The sequence below is a fragment of the Chelonoidis abingdonii genome, chromosome 5, assembly GCF_003597395.2.
Source record: "Chelonoidis abingdonii isolate Lonesome George chromosome 5, CheloAbing_2.0, whole genome shotgun sequence".
NCBI classification, from domain to species: Eukaryota; Metazoa; Chordata; order Testudines; family Testudinidae; genus Chelonoidis; species Chelonoidis abingdonii.
Window position 1 is genome coordinate 60,212,178 of NC_133773.1, and position 23,511 is coordinate 60,235,688.

At 38.6% G+C, this 23,511-nt stretch overlaps 1 protein-coding gene across 7 annotated transcripts in view; it reads right to left on the bottom strand.

Moving 5' to 3' along the window:
- The window catches only part of LRBA (LPS responsive beige-like anchor protein), a 582,443-nt gene that overhangs the window by 255,801 nt on the left and 303,131 nt on the right, over positions 1-23,511 (bottom strand). For 4 of the 7 annotated variants that reach the window (XM_032793241.2, XM_075066317.1, XM_075066316.1 and 1 more), the window contains exons 38-40: positions 11,817-11,941; positions 3,223-3,369; positions 454-590 (exon numbers count right to left, since the gene is read on the bottom strand). In XM_032793241.2, the coding sequence (XP_032649132.1) occupies positions 454-590; positions 3,223-3,369; positions 11,817-11,941 (409 nt within the window). Of the gene's footprint in view, positions 1-453; positions 591-3,222; positions 3,370-11,780; positions 11,942-23,511 lie in introns of all 7 variants that reach the window. The other 3 variants (XM_032793238.2, XM_032793239.2, XM_032793236.2) reach the window with 1 other exon arrangement.

A 23,511-nucleotide genomic window follows, 5' to 3' on the forward strand; every position in this document is an offset into this window, starting at 1 on the left:
AGTCATAAATACATTTTAAAGGGGAAATAACATTTTCTGCTTGATTATGATAAATACAATGCACTGTAAAATCTGCTAACAACAACAGAAAACAGAAGTACTGCAAAAGAGTGCAGCGAGCAGAGTATTATGTTATATTGGTATTACATTAAAAAAACAGGAAAGTAAAACAAAGGATTCAGCTAGCAGTTTTGTTGAACTTTCTAAGTATTCACACAGGCCTTGTGATCCAAGATGTCTTTATTTAGAATGCCTCCCTGGAGCTTTATTCCAGCAAGCTAATTAACATCCGAGCTGGATTTGTCCCCTCCACTTAAATGAACTTTGCTAATGCACATAGTCACAAACTTAGAAAAACAAGAATATTTGTGACCTATGGGGTAATGGAGGTTGGATGGAGAATTAATGGTCATGTAATTTGTCACCAGAGGGTGAAGGTCAACAATCTCTTACCTTGGGGTCGATTTTCTTAAAACTGGGATCTTCTTCATCTACCTCAAAGCAGAGTTCAGAAGAGGTGATGGAAAGAGTGCCCTTCACTACTACAGAGGGGGCCACAAGCTGTGCTGGTGTGCACAGGCTAACTGGACCTGCCAAAGGAGCAAAACATCAATAATCAAAACATCCAAACAGATTACACAACCTTGCACAGAAATAAGCATAGGTTATTTGTTTTCTGATCTCAAAATACAAGGTAAAAAGCACCAGAGATCTTAGTTTAAAAAAGCAAACTGTCACTCCAGAAAGTACATGTCACAGACTTGCAACCTCTCTTCATTGCCAAACACTAAAGCAGCTACAGCTGCAACTGATGCATAAGCCAGATAGGGGGGGTTATTGTTAGATCATCTAGTTTTATTCTGACACATTTCAGTTTTGAAACCATAGCCATATACCTCCTGGTATAAATAATACAGTAAGTGAAGACTTGAAATCTTAATTTCAAATGTGTGCAATAAGAACTTAACGGGTTTCAATAAAATTCTAAAAAGATGAACACAGCAGTCTGGGTTCAAAATTGTCTGACTTAACCTTGTAAATGTGTTCCCTCTCATGCATGCTGGAAATCTATTGTTAAAATTAAACAGTCAATACTAGGAATTGTAAAGTATAATGTTTTTAACATGCTTTCTATTCCATTGTTAAATACTGTTCAAGGATTCCAGATAGTGTTAGTGTAGCTTGGGGACTGTGGGAGTAAACAGCTGGAGGGTTGGTTTCCAACTGAATGAATTTTTACTGGAATAATCACATCTCCACTGGGCTTATCACAGAGACAAATCAGACTACTAGTAAAACAATAGGCTCAGCACAGATCTGACAACATACAACCTATTATATAAAAGAACACATACAAGGAGAAAACAGGTTAGATTTGTTATCCAATTGATTAAAAGAGAGAGGGAAATTAAGTTACTTTGTGGCAGCATTGTCATAAATCTTTGTAAAAAAATTGAAAATATGAGAGTGACACACACAATTTTGAATTAATAAAGTGTCTATAAATGAGGTACACACGTTCAGGTAATCAATGGGTGAATAACTGCCAAAAAACTCAGATGAATTATCATTTCCATCGATTGTTAGGAGGATGATGGTCTTTAATCTCGCATCAATCTTAATGTGTGCCAGTAGGACAATAGCAGAGATGCTCTTGTGAGATCAGTGCAGCTTTGCCCTCTATTCCCAATGTACAAATACATTGTGTTTGCAGATGGGCATCAGATAGTTGCAGAACTGCCATGATTTCCCAAAGCTCATCCCCACAAATGGTTGAAATAAGCAGCTATGTGTTCTTTTGCTGTCTCTCTTTGCCCTCTGTACATTAGCATGTAATCCAGAGGAGAAATAACATTTTTTCAATCACTCTCAGACATTCAATTACAGGGCAAGCAGACAGCTGCAGAAGCGGAGGCAACCCAGGACCCGTAGAAGACCCCTGACAATTTCCACTTCATTTCTAACCCACACCACTTTATTAGTGAGGATTACTTCTTAATCCTATTGCCATTGTCAAGATTAAATAATTAAACTCCCCTTTCACCTCTATTACAGTATGAATGTATTACTAGAAGCAACCAATGCATAATAAAAGAGAAAGAAGTGGGCAGAAGGCTGTTGAGGAGGAGGCCAGCAATAGACAGGAACCGATTCTATTAAAAAAAATTGCATTATGCTCCAATTACTTCTATTTTATTTCACCGATTAGTATATGGCCTTAACATTAGGCTATATTTTCAATGTTCTAAAAAATAAAAGTGGCATGTAGTTCAGACAATGGGTACATGAATTGCCATCAAATACAATTTCCAATTACTTCACATAGTATTGTCTTCCATTTTGATAACTTACTCACTTCCTGTGAGTGAGAATTTAACTGGGAGACATTCTTCTGTAAATTTAATGGATGTGGATTATGAGCGCACATAGAAATCCACATGTCAAGTGGAATGGTGCAAAGGACTTTGAGTTTTCACGTAAGCCTGTGTTACTCTTTTAAAAATGGAGCTAAATTAGAAGTTACAGTCCTGAATATGGAGCTATTCTTTACCATTTAAACATGACAGGTCAAAAAAGAGGTTTATTCCATTTTGATTGCCAACTCTAACAAAGAGGCTTGCATCCAACACAGTAAAAGTAATCAAGTTAATGGAACTGACCATTTTCAGGGGGTGAAAAGACATCAGCTATGAAGATACTTTTGAGGGAATGGGACTGAGGAGAAAGATTAGAAGAGTTGAACTATTAATACAGTAAACAGACCCTTCAACAAAAGAGAAGTGACTGATATATTTTTATGACTCAAAAATAAATCTATCTAAAGCCTCCAATTATAAATAACATAAAATTGCCAATTAGCCCCAGCGTTTTTAGCACTTAGACTAGACAGAAGTAGAAAAGGGGAGCTCTTGTTAATGAAAAAGGCTACTTTTCTACATATGCTTTTTTAGGAAAATAAAATAAAATAAAACAAACAAAAAACACTGGGGTGGTGAAAACAATAGAGTTATAAAGCCGAAGAAGGAAAATTCACTAGTGTGCTAAAGCTGAGTCTCAAACCTTGAGGTACACATAAAATTATCTTTCATTAACTCAATTATGGGAAAGAACCATCTATCACTGTCTATCTCAAAAGATTACTCACTGCAGAAAAGCATGAAAATAGATCTAAATGGGTACGGAAACTGAGGAGCTGGGGAGCAAATAGACAGCTGAAGTTACCAATTAAGTTCTCCAAATCTTTCTCCTCAATGGATGACAAGGTATCATCGTCGCCTTCCAAGAGAATCTCACTCTCCGAGTTCTGATTTCCTAAAACCTGACTCTTGATGGACTGCTTTCCTTTAAGAAGCACGTCTTGGTCTGGAGCTGAAATGAAAGAGAAACATTGCTGTCTATCAGCTCGCAGAGGCAACAGTGATTGGAAAATAGCCTTTTGCAATGAAGATCAGAGAGGAGAAAACTGGCTGGGAGTAAGTATCCGAGGTAAGCTTTCGTTAAACCTCTAACATTAGGGGGACAAGTGGCTAGCAGAGCTAGTTTTAATCCTATTAAACCTGCCTTGAAATACACGGGGCTATCTCTGCAGTATTTAGCACTGTTTCAGTCCTCCCAAAATTTGGGATGAGAAAACCACCAGAAGCTAAGAGGATCTCTCTGCTGGAGATGGGTCTAGACTCTGCAGAGTAACTTGTCTTTAAATGCTACATATTAAGCGCCGATTCAGGAAGTGCCAACAGGAAAGGGGCACAATTCCTTTGCCAATTACAGGGCCACGTCGAGCCATCAAGTTTAAGAAAAATTCCCCATTAGCACCAATGGAGTCTCCGTTAAAAGCTCAGGGGCTCGATTTGACCCGGAGTGTCGAGGCGACAACAGCAACCCCTCCCGGGGCTGCTTCGGGAGCAGGTCGCAATTGTGAACTCGCGAGCCGCGATCCAGCCTGCTGCGCCCTGTTCCCAGCCCCTCAGCGCTGCTGGCTGGAAGCGAGAGCAGCAGCCGCCGCCAGTGAACTAAAGCTTTGGGTAAAGGCAACAGGGAAACTGCTGCGAGTCGACCAGGGTTGGCCTTGCTGTCTCCACGCTGCAAAAAGCAGCAAGTGAAGAAACCAAGCCGAGAGGAGAGGCAGCGGGAGACCTGGAGACAGGCCGGCAGGGGGAAGCTGAACTAGGGACTGGCTCCCGTAGGCTCCCAGTGTGCGCGCGCGCGCGCGCGCGTCTGCTCACACTACACAACAGCAAATCTATTCTAGACAGTGACAACAGCAATACACGAGTTCATTTTACAGATACAAACTTGCTCAAGACAAAAGCCAATACACAGTTTACAGCGTACGTTCCCCCATCTTCCTGTTAAACGTAACCCGATTCAGCGCCTCCTTGATCTTGTATTCTTTACATAGGGATGGATTGTTTGGTTATTTATTTGCATTTCTTTACATCTCTCCTTTTCTCTTCCCCCAAAACCAGCACACACACTTTTGCTAGCCCGCCATGCATCTGATCTTCGCGTGTGCACAATGCTGGGGCCAGCAAGTCAATAAACTTCAGAAAACTCTCGGTGTTGCCAGAGGCTTTCAATACACAGTTACATCTGATGGCGTCCCAAGAAAGAATTAATGGAAATAATTTCTCTACGCTAGGTATTAGCTTCCAAAACAGCTGCGACTTACTAACGTTTAAAATATTCAAATCTAACTAGTAACAGCAAGAGACACACGGCTATTCCAGAGATTCACTTCAAAGACGTCACTGTGGTGGAGAGTTTCTTTTAGATCTTCTTGCTAACTAATTCTTGTGAATAGTATTATTATAATTTCATATTTTATTATGACTTAACTCGAACTTAATATACAACATTTCAAACGGTTTGCCAATTCATTGCAGAACTAGAGGCCAGGTTCCTATATTTTCCATTAGTAATAGGATGAGTGGAAATAAGGAGTTGAAAAATAAGTTATATGCGAATTTTACTAACTAGACAGACACACCCAGGCTTATAGACACGGAGATGAATGAGACGTTAATAAAAAAATCACTTTTAGAATTCTGCCGAAGTGTGCACTCACTTGCTTTCAAAAGGGGCTATAAAGAGAAGAGGCAAATTCTGAAAGTCTAGAGGATGTTAATAGGTTCGTGCCTGGATTACTAAATATGCCGAATAAAAACCAAAAATGAAAACTCATCTTCATTTTTAACATCACCAACAGAAAGCATATTTCATGCTATACTTCTAATTAAATATTTTATGTCATAGTTAAGCAAACATTAAATCAGTGTGATAAAACATGTAATTGTAACATGCCTTAAACAGTTTTCTTCCCCCCTCTCTATTTGGAATGGACAGAATATACACCAAGGAAATGCCAATTTTATGGAGAAAACATTTCCACTTTTTTCATCTCTACGCTACCATGATTAAATCTATTTATTTACATTTCAAGCTCAACAGAGGCAACAGATAGGAGGCAATGGTTCATTATACATCAAAGGTATTCTGTGCTGTAGATACAGATACTAAGGTAGGAAATAGTCGTGCAATCATACAATTGTTTTTGACTATGAAAATTCACATAATTGTATATAATCTTAAAAATAAATTATTAAATGAGAGAATACCTGGCCACACATCTTTTAAGAAACATATGCCTAACATCATGATCAACTTACTTCAGCACATTGCTCATTGCGTTCTCTGATTACTGCCAGAGAGGATTTCAGGGTCCACTGGCTTATTTTAAAAAAACTTTAATCTGCAAACATTTACAGAAGAACGCAATCCCTAGTGGCAATATACCAAGGCTTAAAGTGTTTAAGTAAATATATACACGTACATTGCAAATAATAAACTATTCAATTGAGTGAAAAGTAAAACGACCTACTTTTATGTTTAGGCCTTCAGTTTAAAAAAAATGGAAATTTAATTTAGAAATCTCTCTTTTGTATGACAATTTCTTCCAGACCAAATTGCTTTGCCATATTATGCATAGGATTTCATTTACTTGGAAAACACTGAGCGTATTGCACCTCATGAAACAACATTTTGTATTAAAATATATCAGTTCATATAACTAAAGAAAACTCAGACTCTGGAATTGTTCAACCTGAGTTGAAAACAGTCCTGTCACAGAAAATATGCAGCTGATATTTAGAAAGGTTTTCCTGTAATTAACTCCCCCTGGAGGATTTTAAGTTAGCAGCAGTAAAATTACCAACAGTATTCTAATGCACACCACATGCACTTGCATTCAATTCTCAATGGCGTAATAGTACTCTGCTGACAATTTTTTAATTAGAAAAAAATTATCTCAAGTACAAAATAAAAGAAACATTTTTTTTAAATGCTGCTAAATTTTATCTGTTATTTTATAACTCATGTCTGGATTGTACTTTTTAAATCGCCATTCACAAGTAAATGTCAGATATTTTCACTCTCTTTGGCACATTCTGCCTTAATTACACTGAAGGTCTCATTTCAAACTAAAACTGTACCTGTTGTCCATTTAAGAGTTAATCTGAAATTCAAGATCTGTATGTACAACTTTTAGACACAAATCAGGTAATTTATGGCCAAGTTACTAAAGTTTTCTCCACTCTTTTTCTCACTATCATTACAAAAAATAAAGTAAACAAGGGGCTTTCCATATCAAAGTGACTGGGGAATTCTAAATGTAGATCAGATAAGTAGAAATTAACTCTTCCTTTCATCATCTCTTTTCCAATCATTGGCTTTAATTTTTCCACCTAAGCTAATTATCTTATAATTATTTAAAATATATCACTATGGCTACTCCAAAAGAAAACTATTGAAGCGAATTGCATTAATTGAAGATTTGAGGCTATTTGTTGTTTTAGTCCTTGTGGGCATTTTAACGTTTGTCATCTCTCCTTACCGCTCTCGCTCTCTCTCTCTTTCTATATAGACACACACACACATATACGTGTATACGTATAAATATAAAAGAAATGCTTGTTGCTGGAAGGCAGAAAATCAGAATATAATAAAGCATCGTCTGTTAGCACCCTGCTAACCTGAACACAGAAATACACACACACAATGTACACATATGTGTATGTATTTATGTAATTGTGCACAGACAAGATATATTGCACAGATGAAATCTATACACACAGCATTCTGGTTCTCTCTCTACAGGTATAAATCAGACACTTGTGTGTGCAAGACAGAGCATGATACATATATATTCTGTCTATGCATACATGCGCACATACACACACACATCCACATGCATATATATGTGCATGCACATTTGTGTTTTCACAGTTTAGTCAAATGCTAACAAATGACACTTCACAGTATTATGATGGTCTACCTTCAGCAGCTAACATTCTCAATCATGCAAAAAAAGTGTGTGGGGAGGATGTGATCTCTAACAGTAAATCTTTTTAGAAGTATGAATGAAAAGCATTCTCCAAAGTAAAAATTTAATAAGTTGTATCAAGCTACATTTGATTTCATATTTAGGTTCCCAGTCCTGCTCTGGTATCTGCTAATGCAAATCCCTGTAACCCACTGGCAGTTCCCTGGCAGAATTTGAGCCTTAGGCCTCAGTCCTGCAGATCTAAACACATGCTTACATCTTTTCAGAATGAGGCCACTCATGCAAGGTAGGAGGGGGGTCCCAGAGGTCAGGCTGCAGCCTGAGCCCGGAAATCTACACTGCAATGAAACAGCCCCGCAACCCAAGTCCCATCAGCCTGAGTAAGCTGGCGTGGGCCAGCCACAGCTTTTTCTTTGTAGTGTAGACATACCTCAAGAGGCTTAGTCTCTATGTCTTGTACAGCAAACAACAGACCACTGGCATACTACTTATCTGGCACAGTAATTATTCCATTATTTAAAATCAATTTTCTTTCCTCTCCCACTCCATACTATGACCCTGATCCTGCAAGGAGCTCTATGGAGGGAGATTTCTGAAGCAAGCAGGGAGCCTTACTGACTTCAGTGAAGCAGAGCTCCTTAAAGGATAGGGGTCTAAAATCTTGATTTATCTTGTGTTGCTGGCCAAATTTCAAGTTTTCATAAAACTAGGCTTGGGTTTTTTGGAACTATTTGTTTATCACTCATTTATATCCATGGTTTAAAGGTTAGCAGCTACTTAATTTAAAAATCAGTCCGATAAACCATCAGAAAGTACTATACAGCAGATAACGTCAAGTTGTTGATTTCTGACAAATTGAAAAAAAAAGAATTTTTAAAAGTTTAGTCTGGTAGTACCCATTTAAAATAATTTAATTTAAAAAATAATAATTTAAAAGCAATTTCTCCCTCTTTCACTACCACCACCACTTAGCTAAAGGGAAATATTGAAAATATAATGCTCTTTTGCACCATTTTATTTTTATGTTTTTGATTCTTTTTCACTTGACCTTAGATAATGAAAATTGACTAGTCAGCTTTGTTTGAGTTCATAGTCAGTTTCACGTCAGTTTCACAATTATGGTGTGATAAACATTGCAGACTGTTCCAGTGTAAATTAATAGTACTGCAGCAGTCTATTTTAATCCAAAGTATTTTTTTTATTGACACAATTGAACAAATTTCATAAAAGTATTTTCCATCAATTAGATTTGGTCAGACTTCTTTAACAACACATGATTTTTGGCTTAAATTAATTTATTTTAAAATGTTCATCTTTGCTTGATGCTGCCAATTGCCATAAAGCAAGTTCAGTTTCTATGCCTGTTATTTTATTTTAAAATACTTAGGGTTCAATTTCTAGAGGAAGAACAAATTACATCCGCCTGCCTCCCAATGTGCAGGGACACAGTGCCAGACTGACTTTTATAAATATCCATTTTGGAGGTTCTTTCCCCCCATCCTCCTTTGAAAAATTACCTGAAGCCCTTTTCCCCAAGCAAGTTAATGTGAACTTGGTAAGGGCAATTAAATTGTCAGAATTAAAAATTTGTTTTTAACTAGAAGGTAGCCAGAAGTATAGTCATGGGGCTGGTACTGATTGTCTGAACAGAGAACATTAGTCTTCAGGTATTTACTCTGCCACCTCCACACCAGAGGCTTTCCTTCAAATCAAATCAATCCATGGAAAAGATGGGTTCTTGCTACGAAAATATATAACTAGGCTGCAACAGGGCTGATTTTTGTTGCTGTTGTTATTTGTATGTTTACTGTACTCTGTATGATTGCTTTTGGAACTTTTTTGCCATTTCACAGTGAGAGCTTTCTTTGACTGTGAGATCTCTGGGGCAGGGACTACATCTAAGACTACTGTAATGCAAACAACAGTAGATACAGCCTATCTTAACAGTGATAAGTTAGCTGAAAAATAAAATGCTTTAAAAAATGTGTTCAGTTCAACATTTTCTTTTTTCATTGTTTATACAACATTTATCTTAACTTTCCTATCCATTGGCAAAATCCATATATTTGATTTCAGAGTAGGTTCATGCTGTTAAAAAAAAAGGCTAAGGGGGGGCGTTCATTATATCAAAAGTTTATTTGCTTTAGAGAAGTGCATATTTAATTGATATAGAATGATTCATGATACATTATTAATGAGAAACTATAGAACATAAGGACAATTCCATTGAGAATTCTGGCATCATCCTAACTGATGAGAGCATAGCCTGAAAGTCTTATAACCAGAATCTCCAAGGGATAGAATTTTCTGCTTTGAAATTATTAATTACTGTTATTATAATAATAAAAAGGTTTTGATGTCTGTATTAATAATGCTGTTTTCTTTCATTACTTCAGAAGTTTGTATTAATACTGATAGATGACTGGTTAGCCTCTTTCTTGCTAAATTACTACTAAGTTGACTCACCTATCTGGCATTTGTGTTTATGTTTAACTATGCAATGAATATTTTAACTTAAGAAACTGAAAAACTAATGTAATAAATGAAAATGGCAATAAGTAATTATAGCATTAAATTAAAACTTCACAATTAAAACACCATCAAAAATGAAACATAACAGAAGTTTGTCAAAGATTTTAAAAAATATTAAACAGAGGCAATAGCTGATGGAAAATTTAATCATCTTTATTTTCGTTAGCTAGCAATAATATATTATCAAAAAGGGTTATTTGGATTTAGTTTACTTTTGTATTGAAAACAGTCTCTCTCCTATGTGAATCAGCTAGTAGAAACAGACATTAAAAAATGGAGTTTGGTTATTGATAAATGTTACAATTCCACCAACTGGAGAGATGGGTATTAGTCTGTGTTTAATTACATAGAAAAAACTGTCTAAATAAAGATTTGCTCTAAAGGATTAACAATTAAAATATAGATGTGTATGTATATGTAGTTTTATACATCTGATAAGCAACAGAATATAAAGATTGGAGAATGAGATATTCATATTAAACCACAAGATTGTAAATATGAACTCAAAATGTGTGACAATCTATTTTATTGAAGCTGAACATGGTTTTAAAGGAAGCAGTTCTTTCTAATGTAAGGATCATTAGCTAAAAGATACCTTATGCCCTTGAAACTCATGGCATAGAAAAAATACACAAAATTAAAAACAAGCCTCAAAAGCAGAAGTGGCCTAATTAATTCTACATCTTGTTTCTCCTTCTCCTATAGTCAAAGATGTAGGGCTCTGGGATCATTATTGCTTTTAGATCACTTTATTGACTATTCTCTGTATGGTCATTTATTTTAAAGGACCGATGTCACATTTGGCATTATATCTGCTGACATATTGTAGACATTTTCCTCCAGAAATGGCTCTTTAAGGCTGAATGCAAGAGGTTAAGATGCTAGGCAGAGGCCAACCTTTAAGATGATGCTCTTCTGGAGCCATACAATAGTCTTAATGATTTAAAATTGGTATTAATTGACAACAAGAAACAACATATTCATACTTTAGAAAACAAAGAAGAACAAGGTTGCTAAATATTTTAAAAAATAATTCTGATTCATGAAAACATATACTTTTGTGGTTTAGAGTATTCAGCTTTAATCATAACCAATTAATTTTAAATGTGGGGAATTTTTTTCCACTAATGAATCTTAACTAGCTCTCAACATCATAAAATGATAAATTTAAGTACATGATCAAACTAAATACATTTTAAACCCAAAGGAACAATCAATGGCTCTGCCTATTTATTCCCGTTAGTTTATCAGGGCTTTCAAAACAGTTACAAAATTAAAATTTTAGAGATACACATTATAATGGAAATAAAAACATGTAGAGCTTTCTCCAGTAAAAAGATGCAAATATGAACATATGAAAACATTAAAATGCTATCACCCCTCTCACTTACCACTGTGTTACCCCCTAGCAATCACTGCTTGGACTCTACCTTGCACTCTGGTATTTGTTAGCATCTCTGGCTGGATTCTCATGCTAAAATTTAGGAGATAGAAATACACAAGCATCTCTGGAAATCCGTATTGCTTTATAACTGCCTTTCTTTTTACACTACAGCTAACTGAAACAATTGGTTGGGATTTTCATAGGGAAATATTTACTATTCAACTTGCTGAAATATAAATAGGTAATTTACCATAAATAATACATCCAGGGAGTAGTGGAAAAACTGTATCCACATTTGCTTCCAAGTAATGAGAACTGTGTGTACAAACATTATGTGTAAAACATTTGCACACAGAGATTCTCTTAAGATATACTTAAGAAGAGGTTTAACAGAGGTTTATAATGAATAGTCATCAATTTATCTTCTTGTTAAACATGTTTGAAATTAAGTGACAAGCCTTCGGAATGTGGAACAGTGTCTTGTAGGAATGAAGGTCTAGTCTTCATTGCCATGTACTGTACCTGCTACTACTGGCAAGAAGCAGTTTTTACACTGACCATGTTCTACAGCTGCTTTTAGTGTCGCTTCAGGATGTGTCGATCCAAGGGGGTTACGCACAAATCGTCGCCGGCGCCGCAAGTCATCTTCCCAGTAGTCAAGGCGCCAGAACTCACGAGGACGACTACAATGAAACAGAGGAGTCACATATGTTAGCAATTATCAAACAGCATGGTAGCGCTGAATTTCTGCATAAAGCTCTCCTTGTTTGCTCTGCCTTTTTTTTTTTTTTTACCTCTCCCGTTTCTGCAATCTTTTACTTAGGTATGTCCTTGAAAATAACAATATCACCTTCCAGTCTAAGGAACTCCTTTCCTTTCTTTCTTGGAAGGTGAAATGAGCACTAAATACATCATTCTGAAATGAATTGCTGACAGTGTGATCAGTTTCCCCACACTCTAGTGGCATGTGCTCCGATTTCAGCCTCATTTCAGCCTCAGCAGGGCACCTTTCTCAGTGACTGCATTTATAAACCAGAATAGGGAAAAGGCTATTATAAATATGGTATAGCATTACCTATATTAATCAAAGTCTGTCCCCCTTCATTTTTCTTCCTAATTTGTGCCTTTTCACACAAGGTCAGTAAATCATACCATGAATTCTTGGTCCAGAAAGTGTTAACTTTAATGAATACCTCAGTTACATGGTTATGTATGTGATAATAAAATATTACTCTGTTTAGATGTGCAGGAATTTAATTAAAATAATCTCTTAAAATATTCATTACATTTAGCCCCTGAGGCTTAGAACAACACAAGAAAATGCATTTCTTTTCCATTTACTGTTTTTAAATAAACCATTCCAGGAGAGTGAAATAGCAATCTATTTTCAAGCAAATCAGATTGGATTTCTGTTTTATGTAGTTGTATTTTTACATTTAATTAAAAACTACGTTATGATGTGAAATAATTGCTATATTGAAGGCATACTTTTAAAAATTTCCATCTAGAAGAAGTTATATCAAATTCATTATTTTCCATTGTATGCTTCAAATATACATAGATCTTTTTAATATGGTCATATATAAATGCCAGTTACTATCTTGTTAGATGAATGAGAACCACTGTAAAAATATTTTAACCATGAGATGTGCAAAAGCACCTATTTCAGGTACAGCAGTACAGCACACAAAAAAAGTCTACTGCACAGCACAATCATTAAAGGTCTTCAACTAGAAAACCTGTATGCTTCAATTACAGAACTCTAATTTTAGTAACATAACTTCTGATGGAATAATAGAAAAATACAGAGTAAAGTCCTACTTTTGTTTCACAAGCTAATAAGAAACTGTGTAACTGTCAAGGTGACAAATGGATAGCCTTGACTAATTTACAGATCAAAATGTTAAAAATACAAGACATTTATACACCCTTAGTTTTGTAAATTAAATCTGAACAAAGAAAAGATAAATATTTAAAGGTAAATCCAGCTTTCCAACAAAAATAAATCAGTGCCATAATACACTGTACAATGATATGCTTGAACTTAATTTTTAAAACTTGAGATTTTGATTATCAGTTACTAAGGTACATGAAAAGGAAGTATATCCTGTATTTAATTGCATGGAATTATTACACCTAATTCTATTATTTAAAAAAAGAACATTAGTGTCTTAGATCTTGCCACTTCTTGAAAAACATACTAATATATTAGCATTTATTTTTATTGAAAGTCTTATTTTTGCTATCCATAGCTACATCATAGTATGTTTCAATCATGTCTAGACTTGAACTATTTGATTATAAAATCAAATGAGTTTAGATAAATGAAAGCATAGCCCAGAATTATTAAAAACATGGGAAGAGCTACATTTACTCAAAGCTCGATTAATAACGTAAAATTCTCCATTAGCGATTATAAAAAAAAGGCAGAACACAGCTGGCTATGTGTATGCCTTTGATAGTCGTAGAGCATGGATGGGCACTTCATCATTCTGCCTACATTTATCTGTTAAAATTATTATCAAATATCAGCCAGGATGCAGTCGTGAATCACGGAGTGCTCCTCGTCTTCAGGGGAATGATACAATGAAGGTCTATTCATCAGTATGGCAATCGGCACAAGTAATTAGTTCCCTAGACTGAGATCTCCTACAAAGCTTATTTCAGTCAGTACCACAAACATATGACAATGAAAAGCTAATGGAAGCTGCTAAAATTTGTTAACCTCTTCTGCCATCAATCCTTCTGATGCTCTGTGCCACCGTATTATGCAAATATGGTAAATTATTAATTTGTCATCCATCTATCTTTCTGTACTTTTGATGGAATTAAGGGATTCTGTTCTTATTGATAATTAAAATATGACATGTTAAGCAACTATACTAAAATTCTTAGAAAAATTAGATATAATAGTAGGCTCAGGCACAACATATAATTCTGTAACATAATTCAATATATCTTTAGCATCTAATCTTATTTTTGATTAAGTATAAAACTTTGTATAGAATATCATGTCCCTTATGCACTTGTCAATTATTCACACACAACAGCCAGTAAACTATTAGGTTTGTTTATTTTGGGACTAAGCCTCAAGGCAAGCAAAGGGAAAACCTATACCCTTTCACACAGAAACTAACCTACTGAGCAGCTGCATAGCAATAGACCTTCAGGTAATATTTAATTGTGACTCTGTTCTAAAAGAGTCGATCCCCTGGTCATTAATACACACTGATATCAATTTAAGCCACATTTAATAGTGTAACAGTTATGGAATTAATCAAGTAACTATTGAAATCTGTTCAAAATCCAAACCAAAGCAATAATACATCACCTAACCTTCATACCCTTATGTTAGAGTGGAGACTGCAGGCAGGAGGAGAAAGACAAGAAAATCACTTTGCCAGAATCTGAGTGATAGAATTAGGCCTGGGCTACACTGGGCGGGGGGGGGGGGGGGGGGGGGGGGGTTCGAACTAAGATACGCTATTCGTGTAGCTGAAGTCGAAGTATCTTAGTTTGACTTACCTGGCCTTCCTCACAGCTGCGAGTCGACTGCCACAGTTCCCTTGTCGACTCCGTTTACTCCTCCTGCCAAGGTGGAGTACGGATGTCGATTAGTGTATCGATTTATCGTGTCCAGATGAGACATGATAAATCAATCCCGATACATCGAACACTACCCGCTGATCCGGGGGGTAGTATAGACATACCCATAGACTGCTAAAGGAGTGAAGCTTTACAGAAGTAAACTGCTAAGATCTTGGATTTCTAGAGAATTGATGATGACTTCTGTAACTGGATGTCTGACTGGAAAACTTTCTGGCCCTGCTGCAGAGGTTGCCATATGGAGTGAAGCTGCTGTATGGACTGGAGTAGTCAATTAGCAAAAATACACGTGCATATGCATGACAATCTACTTTTCATGGATCTGAGGGCTTATGAATGGCCAGTTATATGATTTGCATAGGTTGGCTAGGGACCAGAGTAATTAGTCATTCCTTAGTAACAGTATTGAATGAGCCTATAAAACTACTTCAAATTAAACATTTCCTTCAAAAAATATTTCATTAATTTTTTTCCCGAGAATTACTAAGATTCAAGATGACTGCCTGCCTGTCTCCCTCTTCCTATGCAACTACTGCTAAATAGAAAATTAGTTATTCATGGATTACATGAAATGTACAACCACTGACATAAAATACAGCACAAGATAATGAACATACTGTTTCCAGAAAAATTAAAAAGGTGCATTCACTTCACTCTGATCTATAGGAAATGCTCTTCAAGCTCAGTATGCCACAAATGGTCATCTCAAGAACAAGAATTTCAAAAAAATCTATTTGCTATCAACTAGTTACAGGAAACAACTACAAATAAAACAAGGCATACTAACTAAGCTAATGATTTTGTTTCAGTGCTGAAAAACTGGAGTCCTAGGTCTGAGAGTTGCCTTGAAACTCTCACACCTGAAAGAATTAAACAGAATGTAAGTGACAACTGGATAATGCTATGAGTCTGTAAAGCTATTGCAGAAGAACCACTTCTTGCTTCATTATCCCTGGTATAGTTGAAGCTGTTCTTGAACCATTACAAAACATAGGGAGGGGTCAGCGACTACAGCTGCGGAGATAGAAAAGGGATTCATGGAGGGGGAGGGGAATGTAATCCTCCAAATGAAAGAGTAGGAGAGTTTTAGGACTATATCTAGGCCAGCATTTATTTCAAGCCAGATGTAGCACAGAAGAGGGGAAGGTTACTGACTCTGCAGTAACTGAGGTTCTTTGAGATGTGTCCCCTTCTGGGTGCTCTACTGTAGAAGTGATAACACCTCCTGTGCCTGGGATCAGAGATCTTTGGTAGCAGTGCCTGTTTCCAGTCTCATGCCATGAGCAGCATCTATATAGCGCTGTGAGGTCCAACTGGTCTCAATTTCTTTTCTACCACAGTGTCTACTTTTGAACTCCGAAGAAAGGGAAGAAGGGTGGGTAGTGGAGCACTCATAGGGACACACATCTCAAAGAACCTTAGTTACTGCACATATGAGTAACCTTCTCTTCTTCTTCAAGTAGCATCCCCATGGGTGCCCCACTGTAGGTGACTGTAGAGTAGTGCCTTAGATAGATGTCACTTGAAGTTCCAGACTTCTACCAGGATGATAGGATAGTGCATTCTAATAGGGAATCTTATGCTCATGCGTAATGGTATAGTGTTGGCTAAAAGTGTCTATGGCTGTCTTGTTGGCCACTTTGCAAAGGTCAGTAACCATCATGCTATTTAGAAAGGCAATTGAGGTGGACAGCAAGCAAATGGAATGTGTCTGAGTTCCAGGTGGGGGGTTGCAATTTGAATCATTGGTAGCAAAGGAGGATACACTCCAAGAGCTATTTGGAAAGACATTGTTTGGATACAGCTGATCTCTTTGGTCCTTCAGCAATAAAGAGGAAAAAGCATGATGAGTGCCTGAAAGATTTAGTTCTGGCAAGATAAAAGACTGTTTGTCTGACATCCAAGGTTTGAAGCATGGTTTCATGTTGGTTGCCATCTGGCTTTGGGAAGGAGAAGGGAAGGTAGAAATGGTTGTTTAAATGGAAAGAGGATGGCTGGGCTCAAATGGGAGGCCAGTCAGAAAGCATAAAACTAATCTACTATCCCAAAGATGGGGTAGAGTCTCATACTTGAGGGTTCAGGTTTTGAAGGCCCTTAAGGAATCTTTTTGTTAGTGTATAGATAAATATGGAATGACCTTCTATCTTGGAGTGGAATGCAGTGATGGCAGCCAAGTGTATGCAAATGGAGCTTGTGGACAGTCCTGATTTTTAAATTCTAGAATGGAGTCTAGAATGAATGGCAAAAGAGCATTCATTGCGGGGATATGTTTGGTGTCATATCAAGTCCGGAATCTTTGTCATTTATAGACAAATATGGTGAGTTCTATCACATCTCTTACCCCTTCTGAACAAGTCATCTCCAAATCCCGGAACTATGATGGAGCCATGTCTTCAGATAGAGGAGTTCTAGACTGGGATGGAGGATTTGGCTTGCATCCTGCAAAAGAAGCTGTGGAGTCAACTATAGGGTGATTGATGGACAGGCTACCATGAACATGAGGTAAGAATACCAAATCTGTCATGGTCTTGTTGGGGCTAAGAGAACGACTGTGGCTTATTCCACCTGTATCTTGTGGAGCATTTTGAACAATAGGGGGAAAGGTGCAGAGTAGACGTGCATCTCATGTAATGAGGAAGGTGGCCCCCAGACAAGGGCAGCTCTAGATATTTCGCCACCCCAAGCAGGGCAGCATGCTGCGGGGGATGCTCTGCCAGCTGCCCAGAAGGCGACAGGTGGCTCCAGTGGACCTCTCACAGGCGTGCCTGCGGAGGGTCCGCTGGTCCCGCAGTTTTGGTGGACCACCAGAGCCATGAGACCAGCAGACCCTCTATAGGCGTGCCTGCGGGAGGTCCACCGGAGCCGCAGGACCAGCGGACTCTCTGCAGGAGTGCCTGCAGGAGGTCCACTGGAGCCACCTGCCACCCTCCCGGCAACCGGCAGAGCGGCCACTGCACCATGCCGCTCCAAGCACGCGCTTGGCGTGCTGGGGCCTGGAGCCACCCCTGCTCCCAGAGACCAGAAACCTAGACCTACTCTTGAGCAGAATTGTGGACATTTGGCATTTTTGGCAAAGAGATATATGCTTGGGAATCCCCAGTGATTGAATATGTGCTGCTAGGCTTGTGTCTAACTTCCACTTATGGTCTTCTGAGGATCTCCTGCTCAGAGAGTCTGTGATGGTGTTCTGACATCCAGGTACTTATGAGGCAGAGATACTCATGTCGTGATGGATACACTGGTTCCACAATTTTAGTGCTTCTGAGCACAGGCATTGTGGTTTTGCTCGCTCTTATCTGTTGATGTAGAACGTGCAGGAGATGTTTTCTGTCATTACTGTTGTGGTTCTTTGTCCGATGAATGGCAGAAAGTGTTGGCATGTGTTGTAGATTGCACATAGTTCTAGGAAGTTGATTTGCAATGTGGATTTCAAGGGGGACCACCTGCACTGCATAGTATGGGTCTGTATATGTGCTCCCCAACTGATTAGGGAGGCACTGGTTGTCAGTATTAAGAGCGGTGTGGACTGGAGAAAGGGGACACCCATGCAGACATTTTGAGACTGTGGACATCAGTCTAATGAGTCCTTGATCTTGAGTGATATTGATAAGAGTTTGTTTAGGCTATGTCTGTACAGTATGTACACTATCCGTAGCCATGCCTGGAGACAGCGCATGTGTAATCAGGCATGTTTTACCACAAATGTGTCTGCTGCCAAATGACCAAGTAGCTGCAGGCATATCCTGGCAGAGATCTGTGGGTTGGTTCTCATGGTGGAGATGAGACTGACTACTGCCTAAAATCTGTGACTTGGGAGGAAGCCTCTGGCTTGTATAGGATACAGCTGGGCCCCAAAAAACTCCAGATGCCATACTGACTTTTGTACGTTCAGCTGGAGGTCAAAGAGTGCAAAAAGGTCCATCATTTTACTTATGGCTTCGACAGTATCGACTCTGGATGACATGTTGAGGAGGCAGTCATCTAGGTATGGAAATATTAAAATTCTTTGTTTGTGTAGGTGTGCTGCCACCACTACGAGAACTTTGGAAAATACACTTGGAGCTGTAGAAAGGCCAAAGGGCGGTACTTTGTATGGTCATTGTTGGAGCCCAGGATGAATCTGAGGAATCTCCTATAGGAAGGATATATGGTGATATGGAAGTATGCATCTTGGAAGTCAAGGGCAAAGAACCAGTTCCCCTGTTCCACTGTGGGATAATTATTGATAGTTTGACCATCTTGATATGTTGTAGTATGACAAACTTCTTGAGGTTCCTCAAGTCTTGGATAAGTCTCCACCCACTGGATTTCTTTTGGACCAGAAAATAAAACAATTAATAAACACAGGAATAAAAGCCTTTTATTCTGTGTTGGAATGGAACCAGTTCTATGGCTCCCAGTCACAGAAGGTGGTTTATTTCTTTTTGTAGAAGGTGTTCATGGAAAGGGTCCCTGAAGAGGGCTGGGAGTGGGAGAGAGAGGAACAAAATGGAGTGCCCTTTGCTGATGATTTCCAAGACCCATTCTTCCAAGGGGACTTGTCGCCATGCTGGGTAGAAGGGAACCAAGCAGTCACCAAAATGAAGGGGAAGTAAAGATGGTTCCAACAACTGGATCAGAGGGAGGCATCTCTGGGCCTCAACCAAAGCTTCAAAATTGCTGTTTGGAGGTGGAAGTGTGAGGTGTAGCCCCTTGTGCTGGTATCTGCATGTGCTTTGGAGGAGGCCTCTGTCATCTGGAGGGTGACATGTGGTGGTCAAGGCTTTGGGGCAGGCTGGCATCTTCTCTTTGGTACTGGCGTATCTCTCAAAAGTGAATGGAGTGTTGTTCTAGAGTTTTTTAAAGTATGTCAGGACTCATCCACATGGTCTGCAAAGAATTTAGAATCTTCAACAGGAATATCTTCAACAGTGGTCTGCACCAGAAGATACCTTTCGAACTCTCAGTGTTGTTATGTAACGTAAAAGGTGCTGAAGCTGAGATCTTTGATGTAGCCATCCAACAAGACAGATTTTAGAACAGATTGATTTGTAATTCTATACTGTTCAATTCCTCAGGATCAGAAGAATTTACAAATACAGTAGTAGACCCTTAAGAGGTGGACTGTTTTGTGAACATCATCCACAAGTTGATTTGAAGATCCCACCTTCTCAAAGTTCACCTTCTCAAGTTCCAAGCTATCAGTAGGAATTTAACTGGGTCTTAGCATTTCATTGGACTCTCAATCAGAAGATCTTCCATGAGGTTTAATTTGCAAGGTGGACATATAGGCATTTCCCATTGATGAGAAAGCCAGAACCTGCAAAGAATTATCAGAATTTCCTTGGCTCTGTCTCACTGTCTCACCAGAGCTTCCTTTCCACTCTGGCAAAGCAAGGAAAGCTTAAATCCTGCGGACAAATTTCTCTCAGTACCTGGAGCAGAAAAGGCTCTTTTTTTGGCTGGGAGGCATAACAAATAGATCTTTGGGGCAGTGCCTCACCAGACGAACACCATGTGAAGAGAATGAAAGCTGACAGGGGTTTGAATATCCTCCCTAAAGCTAGGGTTACCAGATGTTAAGGGGAAAACCATGGGAGGTGGGCAAAGAGGGTGTTTGTTTTTGTTTGTTTGTTTGGTTGGTTGGTTTTTTTACACTCACCCATCCAGGAGATCAGCAGCAACTGGCGGAGAGCCCTTCAGTCGCAGACAGTCTTCGATGGTATTTTGGCAGCGGGTAACAAACCTTGCTGCCAAAGACAGCAGCACCCGCTGCTGAAATACCATCCGCGCCTGATGGACTCCCCGCCGAATTACCGCTGAAGACCAGGAAACAAAATATCATGACAAATGGTGTCCCAACTGTACTCTGGTCAGAACACAGGACAAACTCCTCAAAATCGGGACTTTCCTGATTTTATCGGGACATTTGGTCACTCTGCCTAAAGCTTCTTCATCTCTAACAATGCCTGGGGCAGGAAGGTTCTGGACATTGTCGTCACCTCCCAGGAATGAAAATCATCTACATCACCTTGCTATAGAAATGTAAAGGAAGAAAGGTAGAAAACAGCTATGTTAAAGTAATGAACAGAATTATACACAGAAGGTAACTACTCAGTGAGCAGTTAACCCCACAAAATTACAGGATTAGTTCAGGGATTTAATCCAAGACAGGGAAGCTTGAGGGATGCAATATAAAAATGGCTATTTGATGAGCAGCAGTGTCTTTTTCACAGTTCCCATTAAAGAAGGGCTCTAACAAGAGACAAACTTGTAACAAATAGTGGGACTGAACAAAATGGAAACACTGATGTGTTCAGTGAAGGATACTTTGTTCAAGTGCTGGCATTGAAATTTATACATTAAATCTAACTTTACAGGATAGGCTCAGGAAGAAAAGCCATAACAGGGAAGCATAAATGCAGTACAACAAGAAAGGATGCCCACTTATCTTTAGTGACTTCATTTAGCACAAGCTCCAGAATTCTCCAAAGATTTCAGCAGTGAAAAGGTAGTGTATTATTTTGCTTTGATCCCTAGGGCAAACCTTACCAATGAAGTCAAGTAGATAAGCTTTCCTTTCTTGGATGGCCAGCATCTTATTTAATAGAAAGGATAAACTGATCAATAACCCATGTCAAAAGTTCTGGGTTTTGAGCCTGACTCTCCAAGACAGAAGTTAGAGAAGGAAAATAATTCACTCTTCACAGAGGCAAGAGACACCTCTTGGGACGTTTTCTTAGAAGCTTTCATAGAGAATTTTTGAACAATTATGGAAGCCTTCTACCCAACAAGGACTGGGAAGAATTGATGGGATCATTCATATTGTGCTAGGAGGCTTATCTCCAGGAACCACCAATGTGGCTGGAAAAAGAGGCGGTTGGGTTGGCAGAACCATGGATGTGGGCTCCCTCCACACATAATCCCCATAACACTGGTAAGGAGTTTACCGTGGATTGTAATGTGACTCCATAAGGTCCATGTCATTAAGATGTAGGAGCATCTTCAGCAACCCTGTGGGCAGAGGGGTTACCTGCACTGAGTATGGTGTTGCCAGATTCAGGGAGCCAGAGTGGAGGGTGGGGGCAGCGCAAATCACAGGTGCACAATGGATCCCCTTCAGAGTCTGGCCATATTCCCTACAAACTCTACTTTTGTATATGTCTGCACCAGACATCACTTCATCCTCTGAAGGTATCTTGTCATTCACTTCTGACAATAAGAGCCATATACAATGAGGAGACAACTTCAGCAAGTCACTCAGCACCCCTGACAGACTCTCCCTGGTGAATAGTGACATCTGTGAGAGGAAGTGAAGAATGGGGGCAGCCACTACCATTTTCGGGTAGTGTACAATGCCTGCATCCAGGCTTCAAGGTTGTGGCAGCACCACTAAGCCTCGTAGGCCACAGTCCCAGTACAGATAATCAGGAAGAGTGGAAAGAACAGAGATGGGAAGATGTTTGACAAAACCCAAAAATCAGTGGCCTAAATCCTCAAGTTCAGAGCAGAGCTGCTGAGAAGAGCTGTTCTGTGGTCATAAGTGGCAGGCTTAGGTTATGTCTATACTACGGACCTTACAGCAGCACTGCTGTAGTATAGCCACTCTTTGCTAGCAGCAGAGAGCTCTCCTGCCAGCATAATTAAACCACCCCCCACGAGCAGCACTAGCTACGTCGGCAGGAGAGGCTCTCCTAGGGACATAGTGCTGTCCACACCTGCATTTTTGCCAATTAAACTTACGTTGGTAAGGGGGTGGTTTTTTTTCAGACCTCTGACTGACAAAAGTAGTAATGTAAACAAAGCATTAGACCGTGATGCAATTCCAGTGTTCATAGGAGTAGCATTTTAAGTGCCAAAATAAAAAGTTTCAGCAACTTGTTTAGCCTCAGTTTGATCTACAGACTGCAGGATTCTTTCTATGTGGCCAAAAATCAGATATATGCATATTTATTATGCAGCAGTTAATCATTACGAAACAAAATGATAGGGGTACAGAAAAGGAGGAAGAGGAGATATCTTCAGGGATTCACCTAGGAAACACCTAGTACCTGGGTTACCTACTTAACTCCATAAGTATGAATGAGAGAACAAAACATTCTCTCTGTGACAACAATACCTCCCTTGTATCTCCCCGTATGCAGTATTAGTTCTTACTGTATTTAATTTCTTGATGCTGTCACTTCTTGAAGACATTGTCACTTGTAATTTATTAGGCTCATCTTTATGTAGTAATTTAGGTATATTACATCACAACCTATACTGTCATACCCCCAAATGGGTCATTATGGTGACCTGAATATAAGTTTTTCTTGTTAGGTCATAACATTAAGTACCTGTTTGCAGATTACCACATTCAAATTGAAAAACAGATGAGATTTTAAAATGTGTATTTTCCAATGTAAATAAACAAAATTCCTGTCTTTTGAGACAAACTGAACACTGGTTAATAAGGTACATAAAAGTAACTCAGTGATTCAAAGCTCTATTATAACATGCTTTATCAGGCTATTATATCCCGCTAAACTGCATCAACTTCACTAATATTTATCTTATTTATAGCAGGAAATTGGTTTTAATAATCCAAGTTATTTTATCACAAAAATGATTATGTTTGATATCTATTGCGACAAAGTTCCTCCTCTACCTTGGTGAGTCCTGCACTTAT